Here is a 16,723-nt window from a genome sequence, read left to right as displayed (position 1 = left end):
ACAGATGTTGGGTCATCATGCACCACGTAGTTGCTGCAGATGGACATCCATGATGTTGGAGCTGGTGACTGGAGTCCACTAGAGTAACATGGCAGTGATTCTGGTGTCAAGTTTGAGAATGAGCTTTGTGTATATCATCCTGCTGGAAGCGGCCATCAGAGCACTGGCACACAGTGGTCTATAAAGGGATGGACATCAGGAAGAATACTTGTGTAAGAAGACCCAAGTAGATCAGCAGTTTCTGAAATGTTCAGTGCAGCCCATTTAGCATGACATGTTCAAAGTTCAACCCCAATCTGATGCTCCATGTAAACTTCAGGTGATCTTCTTGATTACATCTACATGTCCAAATTAGGGTGTTGCCATGTGACTGAAACCAGTATCTAATCAGACAGCAGCTGAATAAATGTACCTAATAAAATGTTTAAGTGTATATACCCACAAAGACTGAGTGCAACGATCAATCCACACACCACCACCTTAAATATTTCACAAGTACTCAGGATAAAATAAATTTAAAAAGCAACCTCAGTTTCTCATAATTAAAGATCAGATTTACACTGAACATTTAAGGAGATCTTGTAAATACAATCTTTTGCAATCTAAAGTTTACCTTTAAAAAGTTTAAACTTTGACCATTTTAGTAATTTCTAAACTAACAGTTTGTACTGAAATTGTGTTTGAATTACGAGTTCGTGACCCTTAGCCATGTTAAGGTGAACAAAAACAAACATCTCAGACCAGTGTGAAGTACTGCTTCTGAATTAGACTCATAATAAAACAATTATTTTCTGTTTCACAAAAGTACAAGTTACTGCAACCATGTGTCTTGTTAGTGTGGAAAGTTTTACAACTGAACTCTTAGTGGCAGGTGTAAGCATTCAACCACGTAAACATTTAATTGCATTAAAGAGGAAATACAAAAATGTTTAATCAAGATTTTATTTATTAATTCTATTTGTGCTTTTTATAACTTAATAGCACACAAACTGAATCCCAACCACCCTCAAAAAGAAAAATGACTGCGAGCAGTGCTGCCCCCATTAGTGACCAGTAGGATTGGAGAGGATACAGTTCAAAAAAGAAAAAACCCACAAAGGCACAAACAGCTTGCTGCATCCCTCAGAGGCATCTTTAATGCTCCACTTCTAGGGGAAAGGGCCACTATCTATGCCATGAAAGGGAAGATGTATGCGCTAAAATTATGCCAACATTTTTCACCGTGTGACCCTCTCAGTACGATTCGGGTGATGCAAGATTATGTGGCTGCGACGCGACAAAGGAATGCTACTAGCTTTTGCTGACTTTGTCGCAGTTTTCAGTCAAACTGCAAGATTGGTACAGCTCCCCTTTACTAAGAAAAGGGGGGGGGGGTAACAAAACAAAACAAAACAAAAAAAACCAAAACAAAAAAAAAAACAAAAAACAAACACCTTATCTATATACACTGAGAATAAGATTTTTTCCCATGTCTGTACAATTGGGCCTATACATTATTTACGGTGCAGTCTCGTACAAAAAAATATATTCACTCAGCTGGCAAAACGGATCTCCATCACTTGCCTCTTCAAAAGCAGTAACTTCAATACTGAAGTTAAAGCATGGTTTAGTTACATCATCCTGTTCTGTGCACTGTCTTTCAAATTAAAGTTCACATTTTCACAGTAAACAAGTGGAGATGGACAAAGAGGGGGGGGGGGGAAGAAAGAAAAAAATTCCAGCACAGTGTTTATTTTCTTATGGCCGGAACTCTAATTCATCTACACTTATGACCTTGGCTGGCATAGAGGGGAGTGGCTGCTCTAGTACATCTGATCCAAACCACTTGGCGAGGCCTAGAGGGGGGCTGCCGCCGTGTCGCTGGGAGCCATTCGTCCGGTGGGGGCCTTGGCTCTGTGACTGAGTGCCAGGGACACTGGGATGTACTGCAAGACAAAAGTATTCAATCGACAAGTCTTCAAACAAGATAATTAAATACACCACATTTTAATAACATTTGTGAGGATAATTCTGCCATAGCCACATAGTCCCACTGAATTTGAATATTTGAAATTTTCCTCCACTCACTTGGTCGTTGCTGTTGTTGAAGTTGCTGTTGCATTGCTGCTAACTGCATTTGAGTACTGGCTCTGGAAGGTAGAAGTGGATGCCCAGTTGTACTTAGTGGGTACAGTGGTTGTCCAAGCAGGGCAGGAGGCAAGCCTTGAAGTTGTGCAAGGTCATGTGGCGGAAACATACCTTGAGAGTACAATTAAAGATCAGAAACAATTAGGTTTAATGTTCAGAACACTTTAATACAGTTTTTAGTGTTTTTATAAAGCAAAAGGATTTGAAAGAAAAAAAAAAAAGCCAGCAACCTGCTTGCACAAGAGCAGGTCCTAACTGCTGGGGCTGGATACCCTGTGCCAGCATACGTTGCACCACAGGGTGGAGCTGGGGAGGAGGGCGCACCATAGGTACGTGGGATAGCAGCGGTACTGGGTAGACAGGACGAGGGAAAGATGAGGATGGTCCTTGAGGTACCATGGCAGGTGGATGGTGTCCAGTAGAGCCAGGCCTGAGGCGCTCTTGTTCTTTGCTAGACAACGTCTGTGAGCTGGTCTTTACTCCCCCTGACTGAGCTACATTACCATCCACTGCTTCCAGGTATAGATTTGGGGAGCTGCTGCCTGTAATCATACAACCGAGATCTCAGTGTTACAGGGTATGTGTTCACTCACAGGTATGAAAGTGAAAGTTAAATATCAAACTAGTTCTGGGTACCGTATTTTTCGGCCCATAAGGCGCACCGGATTACTAAGCGAAACAAAACAGTCAGATAACTCAAATTTTACTCGACTCATTCTTCTTGCTTCCTCCACTTCTTTACCATTGATTCATCAATATTGAATTCTCTCGCAGCTGCTCCATTCCCATGTTGTTGCAGTATATTAATGACTAACCTCATAATGTGGATGGATTATCTCAGTTGTTCTGACAGAAATTTACAGCATCCTGCCATGCAATTGCATTTGTCCCCAACCATCAAGAACCCTCATGTTAACTTTTATTGAGTGGAAAAAAGTTAGCATTCATCCTCCAGCTTCACTGTGTTTATGTTATGCTAACATAGCTATGTCACTAGCGATCATGTAGCACGTCATATACCAGCTAGCCCAACTTCAGTAACCCTACAAATGCTACTGATGTTTAGTTTTCTGTCTTCATTTCAGTCAGAACATGGTACATCATGTTTAGGTGGAAACTAGCGAGCTAACTTCCTGCTAACTTCTAACTTTTAAATTTAATAAAAAAAATTCTGTTTTCATGGATGCCTGGATGTTAAACTTAATTGTTACACCTGGTGAAGCAGCAACACTGATCATTTTACAAAAGGTGAAAGAACAGTTTTTAACTCTCAGTGATGCCGCAGAGTTTTGGACCTAAAGAGGACTTTGTTTTGGGCCCAGATTACTCCGTGAGGCTCCTGACTGGTAGCTGTAACGCTCCGACAATCCATCAAGCAGTCCGGCTTCGTAGCTTACCAAAGTCGTACTAAAACATTTGACAAATTTTTGTGCGCCGTATACCACATAAAATTGGTTCGAGGTAAGTAAGCACAACCAGCATTCATACATAAAGTGCACTGGATTATATGTCGATTTTGAGAAAATTGAAGGATTTTAAGTGCGCCTTCTAGTCCGGAAAATACGGTAAATTAATACTGCACCATCGTGAGAATGTGCTGCTGAGTCGTCCTTTGTCTCTGAGCGATTTGAAGGTTCATCTTTGCTCTTCTCTTTTGTTGCGTACATTTTGCGGATCACAGATGTGGGTGTAAATGAAGGGGACAACTGACATAGGCAGGGGAGGAAGAAAAGAAAGAAGTTAATATTAGCAATAACAACAGGTGCATGAATTAGAAATAAGTCAAAACAACTTTAAAAACAACACTGGGAAGAAGTTTGCAGAGTTACGTTTATGCTTACCATACTGGTGACAGTACTTCCTGGAGAGTTTCTTCCAGCAGGCTGAGAGCCTGGTCCAGGGGAACGATTAAGACGCTGCGGTCTGGACAAAAACCAAACACACTCAGCCATACAAATTCCAACCAACATTATTTATTATCCTTGGAGGCATACATTATATTACCACATATTAAGCCAGTATATTCTTCAGCTTTGTTTATAAAGAAAGTATTTGTTTTGTAAAAAGCAGTCAATAGACTTCAATAAGACACATTAAAGTGCATGTCACTCAATTTGCTGAAATTGACTGATATCATAACCATTTAAAGTCTCTATACTATGTGGTATTTAAACACGATTAAAGCCAAAACAAACCTATTTCGGAAAGACTTGTCTTGTGGTTGTTTGTAGCCAGATTGGAATTGGTGGTGGGCATGGAGAGCAAGATCCTGCTGGAATGCCAGTGCTTCCAAGTCTGCTTGGTTAATAGGAATAGAGAGCGCCCTCATCTGGAAAGACAAGGTAGACCCAACCCAACTCATCAAAAGTCAAAGTTTTAGCTCAAAGGCCTATAAATGTAATTTTTACTCCATGATGCTACTACTATCAATATGACTGTTACAAGCAACATGTATCACAACATATACATTATAATATTTAAACAGTAGTTTACTGAAAGCATATTTAACTATTTACATATGAACCAAACAAACCGCATGAAATCTCATCTCAGTAACCTGTTGCTGTGCAGCAGATCCAGGACTGATTGACCTGTGTATATCAGCAAACTGTTCTGGTAGCATGGGCTGAGGACCAACAGGAAATCCTTTAGGTAGGAGAGGATGAAGAACTGTTTATTGACCAATTTATGTGCTAATCCAATTTAAAGAACTGCATGCCATCATTCTTCCTAGTTCCATGGCACTCCTCAGTAAGCTTACCTGCAGGAGGTTGCAACCGACTATTGAAGTATTCAGGTGAGGGTGCCCTCTGTGGAAAGAGAGGGAGTGAAGGGCCCTTGTGTAGTAGGCCACGTAGAGGTGCAGAAGTCACTGGGGCCTCGGCGCTGCTCAGCAGATTGCCAAACTGCGTCGGGGAGCCACTACGAACTCCCAAGAGCTCCTTTAGAGAGAAAACATTTTCCAATAACTTCTCATTTACTTTATGATTTTGTAGATTTATTGTGAATAGTCAACAGCTAGCCCTGACTGATTGTAGGAACACTTCATTATCCTCAGGACAGCAACCATACCCACCTGGAATATATTTTTTTGTGGCTGTGCAGGTACTTGGGCATCAGGCAGTGTCACTACAGCTTGATCTGCAGTTTGCTGCTTTGTACAGGAGGGAGGAAAATTGGGGTAAATCAAAGTAGAACAAAGTAATCAGTCTGCTACTCTACATTCTGAACTGCAAACAAATTAGCCTTAGTCAAGTCACCGGCAGGGAGGAAAAAGTCAACTGAACGAGATAGACGTGTGCATGCAATTCCACGTCAAAGCGTCCATTCTGCAAGTGAGTAACGCTGTTAGATTCATGTTCCGTTATATTATTCTGACAATTCTTTTGCCCAATTCAAGAAGCTAGTACTTTTGTTTTCTTCACTGACTTGCACAAAGGACAGTTTACAAGATGACATTGCACTGCAAAAAAGGGTATACAAGCTACAACCTCAACAGTTAAGCAAATTTATGCCCATCATTTTCTATCCTAATTTAAAATAAATAAATAAAGAGGGGGGGGGTTCTTAAGCTTGCAGGATGCATTGAACAGGGCCCGAGTTCACCCATTTTACTGCAACATGCAGTAAAAGATAATTATAAATATGTAGAAATACTTACAGTGTTTGTGTTGGTTTTGGGGTGAGGTGGCAGAGTTCCACTTGCCTTCATGCTGCTGACCAGTTTATTAAAGGCTGACATGTCTGTGTCACGTGAGCGCGGACGGGCACTCAACCCGCCAGTTAAAGCCTCTTCTAAATGTTCAGCCATGAAGGGCGTTCCATTTCCTCTCTGGGCAGGTGGCACCTTTCGTCTCTGTGGTTCCGAGTCTAGCCTCATTCCCTTCATTTCTCCCTCCACCTCCTCCAATGAGAGTACAACTCCAGAATTAGCTGGGAACAGATTATACAACAAAATTCAACCTTCTTGTATCAGAGCTCAGTGTTAAAAAGCAAATTACCATTTCATTTAATGGATTTATTAAATTATAAATTGTGTTAAATTAAATTCCACAGTATCCTGCAACAGCTTTCAGTGTGTTACTGCAGACAGAGGTGCAGCTGAATGTTAAAACTCAAAAGCCTGAAATTCAGCTTCTCTCTACATATACCCATTTTTGAAAAACATGATAGCTAACTGCTGAAATCTCCCGAGTTCATCTAGCTATTGTCAAGGATCATCGACGTGTGCACCATGGCATTCAGCACTTGCTTGTTTTTGGCATTCTTTTGCCATACCTACTCAAAGGCAAACGCATGAGCCTGCTGAACTGTGACTGTCACTCGATGAATAGGAAAAAAAAAAAAAAGTTGGTAATAGGATGTGTGTGGTTTGGAACAGAAAAGGTAGACTTAATCCACATGACACTGAGTAGAGCTCAGCTGTGGAAATGGTTTAGTAAACAGACACTCACTGCTGTCCCGAAGCCGAGCCTTATTGGCAGAGAGCGTAGAAAGCAGAGGTTTCAGGTCTACTTTGGCCTTATGCAGCAGCTCCAGGATGTCCACCTTCTCCTTGCATTCAGAAGACTGAATAGGTGCAAAATATGAGGCATTGCCTCGGCTGGGGGACGTGCAACGTGGCTCGAGCCCTTCAGAGAATCAGAAGGGGAATAAGATTTAGGATATTTAACAGCAATCCAGATCATTTCGGGAGCGTAATCTTTGTTTGTACTCAAATAGCATCACATATGATGCAATAGCAGCAGGTCAGGATTTTGATAATATATCCCAAAAGTGGTGTGCAAATGTCAAGGGTACATTTCTAAGATTTCTTTAAATCGTGCAAGCTATCCTGATGATTAAATAACAACTGCTTGGGGCAGACAATACAGCCTCAAAATGATATTTCAAGGAAATCTTTCATATCTGATACTGGGAGAAGGAATACTCAATGTTTAATCAATGCCTGCAGCTTGCAGACAGCAAGCAGCATTTATTAGTACAAACAAAATGAAGGGCAATTTCTATCCTTATCCAAGTGCTATCGTAGGTCCTTCATTTTGACAGACTGTGCAATATGCACAATAAACACATGCTTTAAAAAAAAACAAAAATAATAAAAAAATAAAAACATTTTATCATTCCTGCTGCACTTTGAATATATACAGTGGGGCAAAAAAGTATTTAGTCAGCCACCAATTGTGCAAGTTCCCCCACTTAAAATGATGACAGAGGTCAGTAATTTGCACCAGAGGTACACTTCAACTGTGAGAGACAGAATGTGGAAGAAAAAAAAAACAAAAAAAAAAAACCATGAATTCACATGGTAGGATTTGTAAAGAATTTATTCATAAATCAGGGTGGAAAATAAGTATTTGGTCACCTCAAACAAGGAAAATCTCTGGCTCTCACAGACCTGTAATGTCTTCTGTAAGAAGCTTTTCTGTCCCCCCTTGTTACCTGTATGAATGGCACCTGTTTGAACTCATCATCTGTATAAAAGACACCTGTCCACAGCCTCAAACAGTCAGACTCCAAACTCCGCCATGGCCAAGACCAAAGAGCTTTCGAAGGACACCAGGAAAAGTATTGTAGACCTGCACCAGACTGGGAAGAGTGAATCTACAATAGGCAAGCAGCTTGGTGTGAAAAAATCAACTGTGGGAGCAATCATCAGAAAATGGAAGACATACAAGACCACTGATAATCTCCCTCGATCTGGGGCTCCACGCAAGATCTCATCCCGTGGGGTCAAAATGATCATGAGAACGGTGAGCAAAGATCCCAGAACCACACGGGGGGACCTGGTGAATGACCTGCAGAGAGCTGGGACCAAAGTAACAAAGGTCACCATCAGTAACACACTACAACGGCAGGGAATCAAATCCCGCAGTGCCAGACGTGTTCCGCTGCTGAAGCCAGTGCATGTCCAGGCCCGTCTGAAGTTTGCCAGAGAGCACATGGATGATACAGCAGAGGATTGGGAGAATGTCATGTGGTCAGATGAAACCAAAGTAGAACTTTTTGGTATAAACTCAACTCGTCGTGTTTGGAGGAAGAAGAATACTGAGTTGCATCCCAAGAACACCATACCTACTGTGAAGCATGGGGGTGGAAACATCATGCTATGGGGCTGTTTTTCTGCCAAGGGGACAGGACGACTGATCCGTGTTAAGGACAGAATGAATGGGGCCATGTATCGTGAGATTTTGAGCCAAAACCTCCTTCCATCAGTGAGAACTTTGAAGATGAAACGAGGCTGGGTCTTCCAACATGACAATGATCCAAAACACACCGCCCGGGCAACAAAGGAGTGGCTCCGTAAGAAGCATTTGAAAGTCCTGGAGTGGCCTAGCCAGTCTCCAGACCTCAACCCCATAGAAAATCTGTGGCGGGAGTTGAAAGTCCGTGTTGCTCGGCGACAGCCCCAAAACATCACTGCTCTCGAGAAGATCTGCATGGAGGAATGGGCCAAAATACCAGCTACTGTGTGTGCAAACCTGGTAAAGACCTATAGTAAACGTTTGACCTCTGTTATTGCCAACAAAGGTTATGTTACAAAGTATTGAGTTGTATTTTTGTTATTGACCAAATACTTATTTTCCACCCTGATTTACGAATAAATTCTTTACAAATCCTACCATGTGGATTCATGGATTTTTTTTTTTCCCCACATTCTGTCTCTCACAGTTGAAGTGTACCTCTAGTGCAAATTACTGACCTCTGTCATCATTTTAGGTGGGGGAACTTGCACAGTCGGTGGCTGACTAAATACTTTTTTGCCCCACTGTAAAAACTGGTGTGTATAATACCATTTGTACATACAAATTACTCTTATAGTTATTCAACCTCTGCTTTTTATCTTTTGTTATTCTTCATTTTTCTTTTTAATAATTTTCTAATATAAACAATTCAGCTTTTCTTTCACCCTTGTGCTACTGTAACTAGTCAATTTCCCCAGTTTAGGATTAATAAGAGTAGATATATCTAGTGACAAAGCAAAATATACAAAAGACACAGCATAAGTGAAATGTAAGCACAGAAACAGCTTAGGTCATGTTTTTTTCCTAGAAATTTTAATCATGACTTAACATTAACTTAACAGCCTTTCAGCACTTCAGGAAACTGTAAATAGTTTCACACAAAATTGATTTTTTTTTTTTTTTTTTTTAAATAAACCCAGGCTGTTGTAACATTGGTAATAGGTTTTTAAATCAGCTGCTTTAAGCTCAGCTTTTTCCATCACGTAGCCACATTAGTAGTTTCCAACCACCGTTCGTGCTTCCTGTCATACAGAGTCATACAGAGTGCAACTAGTGAACGCTCCAGCGAGTCATTTGTTTAACAAGGGGTTTCACATCCCCACCTGTTAGCACCTTCTCCTTGCATACCTTCATACCCTTGTTTTACTGTGTTAACGTCAGATGTCATGTAAAGACTTGTCTTATCACAGAGGTGACAAGCATGTGCCCTACAACTGCTTTTACAGAAAATAGATTTGATTCAGTGGTCAAGAAATCAAATCACTTACCAGCAAGTTTCTCCAGCTCTTCATGAGGAGTTGACCTCAAGCTGCTGGACCGGCTGCATGGACTCTGGTTACTAGAGAACCACTGGCTGAAGCGGCTAGCTGACGCAGGGCCCTCTCCCAAAACATCCTCTATCATCTGTAAGACAGAAATGGGGGCCTGTGAGACAGACTAGGATACAAAAATCTGCATATTGAAGGGTGCAAGAACAAATGTGCCACTTACGTTTGCAGCGCTTTCCATCGATTTAGCACTAAAAAGGTGCTAGAAGACTGAGGGCAGTGTCACTGAATGCACTGCTTTTTGACCTTGTTCTCATTTACCAGCAAGTATTGAATCTAAAAATGCTAAAAGTAGTTTGCAGTTGGGCTTTTCTAGTTCAAACTAGAAACTGCATCCAAGCTACAATGATGGGCATAAATTTGGATTGTTGATGCCTTTTAAACATCTCATTAACCCCATGTAAAAGCCCAGAGAAGAGAACATTGATAGTGCACCATTCAGTGACATGACTCACCAACTAAAGACCAAATTCAGTGAGGTCAAGCTAGTGCAGCAGAGGTAATCTTGCACTGATACAAAGTATCAATACTTAGTTTTATATGACTAAATGCACAATTTGTGAAATTCAGATTTATTTATTTATTTTAAAAGCCACAAATATCAGGCTTGTAAGAGTCTTGATTGTATCATTTGTTTTTAAGTTGACAGTTATGTCTGGTTCAGGGGTGAGCAAACATGAAAACCTCTACTGTTAAGCTTATCTGGAAAAATTAAGATCACACTGATATTTTAGAAGTTACTAATGACACCCCATCTGTGAGCTTCACACCAATAAGCAAAACAAAACCATAGTGCACCCCAGTACTTACAGAGGCCAGTCCTGGCATGGTCTTCTCTAAATTGAAGAATTCATTGAAGTCGAAGTCACCAGCTGAAGGCTCTGGAAGAACATCAGTGTGGGGAACTTCCTGATCAGCTGTCGGCTGCAAACCCACATCTTGCTCCTCAGGCTGTCCGCCATTACATTCCACTACTGCATACAAGATGTGTGACAATAAAATTAAATACAAGTCACAATTTTAACATGAAAAGTCTTACTGAACTGACTTTCAAAATACTACTAGAAATGCAATAGTCCCTAAAAATGTTAGCAGTATTTCCAACAATGTCTTGACATGCCTTCTTTCAAAGATTCTGTCCGCTTCCTTGAACGCTTAGATTTGCGTTTATCATCTTCCAGGATTTTGTCATCAAATCCAATAAGCTCAATTGTCTCCGACTGGCTGGTGGGACCCCCCGAGAACCACTCTGGCTCCTCTTCTGCATACGAATCATTCCTCCTCCTTTCGCTAAACACACGCTTGTCACCAAAATCTCTCTGCAAATGATTACACGGGACAAACAATATCAATTTAGAAATATGGGATGGGACAGTTAAAGAGTAACTGCACAGAAACACTTTTATAAATTTAGTTCAAGTCTTAAGAGAATTGTGTTTTTAGACAGTTTAAAAAAAAAAAAAAAAAAAAAAAAAAACGTATCGTGTAAAATAAAGTTCCAAAAAATTTAAGTGCATTCAATATCACATTAGAACTAAATGCAAGGTCATTTGCATCGACTGAAAGCAACAAACACCAACCCTGAATCTTTTATCTTTCAAGTCTCTCTCACGCTCCTTTTCCTTCTCTGCACGAGCTTCTCTCTCAAAGGCACGGGCAGCAATTATGCGTCCACTGCCAATTCTGCGTGTCCCTCCCATACGTAGAGTATCATTTTCTTTGTTTTCCAAGGGGCTGATTGGGCGACGGATATGAGGGGCAGCATTGCCCTGACATCCACCTCCGAAGCTACGTCGCTGTGGGCTCAGTACTACATCCAGGTCATCTTCCTTTAACCGCTCACGGGGATCTAAAAAACAGATGGGGGGGAGGGGGAAAAAAAATAAAGTTTTTTGGAGTACATAGACTACATGAACAATTCCACTGCAGCAGTTTAGAAATCTTGTGCAAGGCTGGAACTTAAAATCCTAAACATTCATTGATCAGAGCACAGTTAAGTTTCTAGACAACATTGTTATTACAAAACGCAAAGATGAAAGGATAACCATCTACCATCAGTAATAGAGATCGAAAATGTGACATCATTTCGGGGGTAAAATCGCAAAGGATTGTAGGTACAAGTGGCAATTGGTACTAGCGTGCACGGGCTATTACAAGACAACAGTCACAAAGAGATAAACAGAGACACAAAGAATGGCAAGAAGCTGCTGTATTATTTACTGCCATAGCCGGTCGCATGACAGCCACGGGAAGCAGACAGGTAAAGAGATCGTTTTTTTTTTTTTATCAGATTCCTTCGTGGAAGAAAAATTGTTCAAGTCATGTTTCCGACTGGGTTAACCTGGGTTATACAGAGTTTAAAGCTGCTACCACAGCAAGATTTGCTCGGTTGACAGAGGGAGCGACATCAAAACAGCCACGAAAAGTCCCGCATATATGTGCCCAAGCAATCAAGTGATGAATAACTGTTTTCCAGTATGTTGTTTTGCAATGATTTTTTTTCTTACTGTGTTGATTTTTTTTTTTTCTTCAGCGAAGCAGCTAATAAAGTACAATGGAATACAATTTTGCCTCTTTCTTGTAAGATTCTATAATAAAATGAAACAATAGTGCCAGTTATAAATAAAGACAATAAATTGAATAAATTATGAAACACTTATTTTATTTCTATTGGATCTAAAAATGTTGTGTAATACTACAACCTGAAAAGACAAATAGATTGTGTTGGCCTGTAAACGAGATACAGAATTTTTTTTTTTTTTAATGACAGCTGTAAAATGAAATAGTCCAAATCAGAAAATAGATACACCAAAGTAAATTGGACCTGGGCTTGTTGCAGGAATCTGAAGTTACTAAACACTTCGTGAGTGTATGCACTCACACTTAAGACATAATTATAAATATGTGCGTGATGAAAGTTGGGCAGCACGCTAACGTCTTTAGTCCACTCTGTATGCGCATATGGTCTCTTTTTTGTCTTTTTGTCAAGTCTATCTTTGTACGGACCTGCCTTGTTCTGCTTCGTTTTGTACATAACTAGGGATTAAAACCACAGAATTAATGATTACTGGAAATGCTAGTGCTTGATGCAGTGTTTTGATTTTGCTGCCACTCGTACCTACAACGCAATGCACGATAGTCACATGGTTTGTCGATCTCCATTTACCTGGGATTCTTCGTTTTAATGGAACTCTGTCATCCATGTAGTCCTTCTTAAAACCTTCCACAGGTGAGCTTCGCTCTGAAGTGGGATATAATGAGGCATGCCATTTCTCAGGGTCCCAGACACCATCACTATTTAAAAACAAACAAACAATAGCCACACAAGACTTAAGTCCATACTTTAAGTCAAATTTCAAATTAAGACAGACAACTACAGCCTCAACTGGGATCCTGTTTAGGAAAAAATAAATAAAGAGTAACAATGAAAAATACAATACACAGGTGAGGCCATCCATTTCAACCTTTATGCTGTGAGCACAGAATACAACCCAAAAGGAGGGTGCAAGAAAATCAGATCTTCAAAATAATAAACTAATTGATACTGTTGCACTAGCAGTGTTTAACTCTGATGACAGACTACTATAAACATTTTTTCCAACAGTTGAGACAAATCACATTTAATCTGAAGTCATTCGTGAACTCTCCCATAAAGACATTACACTTAATGACGAGTTCTGACACTTCAGTATCCATCAATAAAGATGTGATTAGATGACAACTAAAACTGTTTGAAGGGTTTAGCAAGAGTAGCTGCCTAGGCAGAGACCACCCTCACACCTCACCACACTAACGGTTGCAAACATAAGCAGATCTAAAAAATAATGACAAACTGCTCAGTTCAGAAAAGATCTTCGAGGGCAACTCCTAGTAGGCTTTGAAGGGGTGAAGAGGTCTCTCTTTTTTAATGATTAAAAATAAAACCCCAAAAAACAGCTTGACCCACCCTTTAATGAGCCCACTTTTCATATAGTCATAACTAGGGATGGGTATCGTTTAGGTTTTATCCGATACCGGTGCCAAACTGGTACTTTTGAAACGGTGCCGGTGCTCAAACGGTGCTCAAACCGGTGCTTAAAGAATGGAGAACACAAAATTGGTCCAAAAACCTCTCATGTTCAGCTGGTTTTTGTAAAAAGATAACAATGTTAGCCTTTTCTGCAGCTATGGGGCATATATGGTATCACTCTTGGCTGGAAGCAGTGCTTAAACAATGGAAAAAAAAACAAACTTTGTCCTAAACCTCTCATGTTTAACTGTTTTCCACTTTTTCTTTGGTCTTTTTAGCCTTTTTGGCCAGGGTGAAGGGAGTATCTGCCATCAAACAAGAGGACAGCCGCATGTAGCTATGATGATGTTTGCTAGTTCACCTTACATGCATTAATGTAATAACGTGGTTAGCCTACTCAACGTAAATTACACACGAACAACATGAAGCTACTCACGCAGAGAAGAACGGCTGCTGCTGCATCATCATCAGTTATCATTTCTGCTACACTGGCAGGGCTAGGGGCCAGGACTCTCCTCTTCGTGTTTTTGGGGGATGTTGCATAACAGGCAACCCACCCGCAGTAGATGTGCTCGGTGTGAGGTCTCGCAGCAAGCTATCAAATACGACACATTTCTCGGCTTTTAAAAAAAAACGCTATGCGTCGCCAGGTGTTTCATCGGATTTGAGGTGTTACCTCCTTTGACAGTATCACAGTATCAGCTTAAAGCACTTGTTGCAGGCTGCTGAGTTTGCATATTTTGCTGTGAAGTACAGCCAGACTTTTGACTGCTTCGCCTTGGACATTTTTAATCTGTAGCTCTGCTCTAAAAGAACGTACGTTCCTGGGCCCGCCTACTATCCTCGGAAACGTAAAATGATTGGCTAGAAGTGTATCACAGCTCAAGAAAAAAAAAGCACCGAAATGTGCGCTGCTTTTCGGTCTGGTTACTACCATTTATGTCAGAACCGGTGCCATCATGGCACCGGACACCGGTACCCATCCCTAGTCATAACCACTGTTCCTGGCTCTAACAGCTATGGGACAAAGATACAAGTCTTCTAGCGCAAGCGTTTGTTTAGCTTCTCAAGCAGACATCTGAACAAATCTTTGACTGTTGTTTAAGAATTACCCCAAGGAATTTAAATGAGCTCCGAGCAAGAGACAAGCTGAAAGTACACGTGACTTCCAAAAAGCAGGAGCAAGTCTTCTTGACAGTTAAACCATGTCAATGATTATTACAAACTTTATGCAAATTTTAGTTTCAAGACTGTGAACATATTTGTGTAGAAACTCCTCTGCTGTACCTTGTTTAATCAAAGTAACTTTTGATTACATACACTTCAGTTCCAGCAAAACATACATTTGAATAACTGTTGGTCTGTGTCAAAAATCAGTATTTCACAGCATAGAGAAATACTAGTACTTTTCCTAACTAGAATTCACCCATGCTTTCTCATTTGAGAAGCATAATCTCCTCTCCAGTATTACCCAGTGTGACTTTTACAAATTCATACCTGTCATATTTCTCAGAGAGACATTCAGGCCTTTCATTGGAGATTGGCAGCTCTTTGATTTCCAAAAGCTCCTCCTGCAAATAAATTGATAGTCTAGTTTAATTCACAGCAACATCTAAACTTGATAAACAATGACACAGCTGGCATTTTGTCACCTTAGTGTATCTGTAAGGAGCTGTGGCTGCCAGCTTAGGCTGGTCGACAGCAGCTTCACCATTCTTAGGCTCTACACAGGCATCTTTCTCCATGATGGATTTCAGTCAGTGCAGACAGTGTCTCAGCCACCAATGACTCTACACCTGTGGATGACAAGTTAACATTTACAAGTCAATTATACTCGACTAAGGCCACTAAATACAGTCTTAAAGGCCAATTACTTCAAATGAAAGGACGCATGTTCCGAAGATTTAAAAAAAAAAAACCCAAAAAAAAAACAAAAGCACGGCTTCCTTCTGTTGCTGCAAAATATATCAGATGTATTGGCATCTTAAACTAGGTAGCACGAGAAAACAAAATTATAGAAAAGTTGTCGTGAAGAAAAACTCATGGAACTTACCTGCACCGGGCAGTTAAAGAACAACCCTAGAGTCTCAGGTTGTTGCTGGCTAATTAGCAATTTAATTGACAGCAGCTGAGAACTGACATGTCATTATATTACAAAGCATTTACGTCAATTTACTAATTGGCTATCGCATTTGAGTTGTAAACGAAGCCGTTTTGCAATGAAAGGATCCAGCGAGTTAAATACATGTAAACATTTTAATACAAAACATTCCCTATCATTTCAGCTTTAGGAAATAAACGCTACTAGTTAGCCAAGAGATTGATACAGGGTTAGCCAAACGATGGTAGCGTCCCACACAGTTAACCATAAGGTGAATTCATGGCACAAAAGTTGTGTAGACAACCGACTTGCAAGTCAAATTTTGGCAAAAGACGGACTTACTCAGTTTGAATGCTGTGGGGAATGCCGGTCGCTAACGGCCGAGCTGATCACGTTAGTTAGCTGGCTAGCCTAGCCTAGCACTTTCAGCTAGCTAACTAGCTGGGGGACTGGGGATAAATGCCCACCCAGCGAGCACAAAATCGTGAGCCGGTAGAGTTGTCGCTGTGATTTCAGGGAGCACACACTATAGAGGGGTAACCTAACACAATAAGACTGGTCCAAAACAACAAATTAAATCACACGGAACCGGTGAAATCTCAAATAATAGTCTTCTCTTTCTCTGTTTTCTAAGTCGTAGCAGAAATTTTCCTCTGATCACCGCTTTAAGAAGGTCCTGGCAAAGATTACGCCGTGACCAGCGCGCCTTTGTAAAAATTAAAATTGGCAGGTGTTCGTTGGCGATAGTTATTTTGAAATCTAAATCAATATATGACAATTAATTTCCCAATAAATTGGTTTATACGTATGTATATAACATATTGAAAATGTAAATAGCGTTGTAGTGATTTTTTTATACTACGGTAAAAGGCACTTGACAGGCATTATTAGAGACGGCCATATTTTGTCTCAG

At 40.5% G+C, this 16,723-nt stretch overlaps 1 protein-coding gene across 8 annotated transcripts; it reads right to left on the bottom strand.

Moving 5' to 3' along the window:
- Positions 1–928: 928 nt before the first annotated feature.
- eif4enif1 (eukaryotic translation initiation factor 4E nuclear import factor 1) lies at positions 929–16,495 on the bottom strand. 8 transcript variants are annotated; one of them, XM_026167410.2, is made up of 19 exons: positions 16,153–16,495; positions 15,362–15,505; positions 15,207–15,280; positions 12,867–12,994; positions 11,281–11,549; positions 10,821–11,019; positions 10,511–10,674; positions 9,641–9,776; positions 6,582–6,758; positions 5,789–6,060; positions 5,204–5,281; positions 4,889–5,069; positions 4,661–4,773; positions 4,323–4,456; positions 3,969–4,050; positions 3,710–3,833; positions 2,358–2,669; positions 2,068–2,238; positions 929–1,925 (listed from the first exon to the last, which is right to left on the bottom strand). In XM_026167410.2, the coding sequence occupies exons 2-19, from the start codon at positions 15,452–15,454 to the stop codon at positions 1,738–1,740; spliced, it is 2,895 nt and encodes a 964-aa protein (XP_026023195.2). In that variant the 5' UTR covers positions 15,455–15,505; positions 16,153–16,495; the 3' UTR covers positions 929–1,737. The 8 variants fall into 8 exon arrangements, with proteins under 8 accessions (XP_026023195.2, XP_026023198.2, XP_026023197.2 ...); XM_026167413.2 differs by having other exon boundaries at positions 4,685–4,773; XM_026167412.2 differs by having other exon boundaries at positions 5,204–5,278.
- Positions 16,496–16,723: the final 228 nt, after the last annotated feature.

The sequence above is a fragment of the Astatotilapia calliptera genome, chromosome 5 (assembly GCF_964374335.1).
Source record: "Astatotilapia calliptera chromosome 5, fAstCal68.1, whole genome shotgun sequence".
Lineage (NCBI taxonomy): Eukaryota > Metazoa > Chordata > Actinopteri > Cichliformes > Cichlidae > Astatotilapia > Astatotilapia calliptera.
This window is presented reverse-complemented; position numbering and strand designations above follow the sequence as displayed.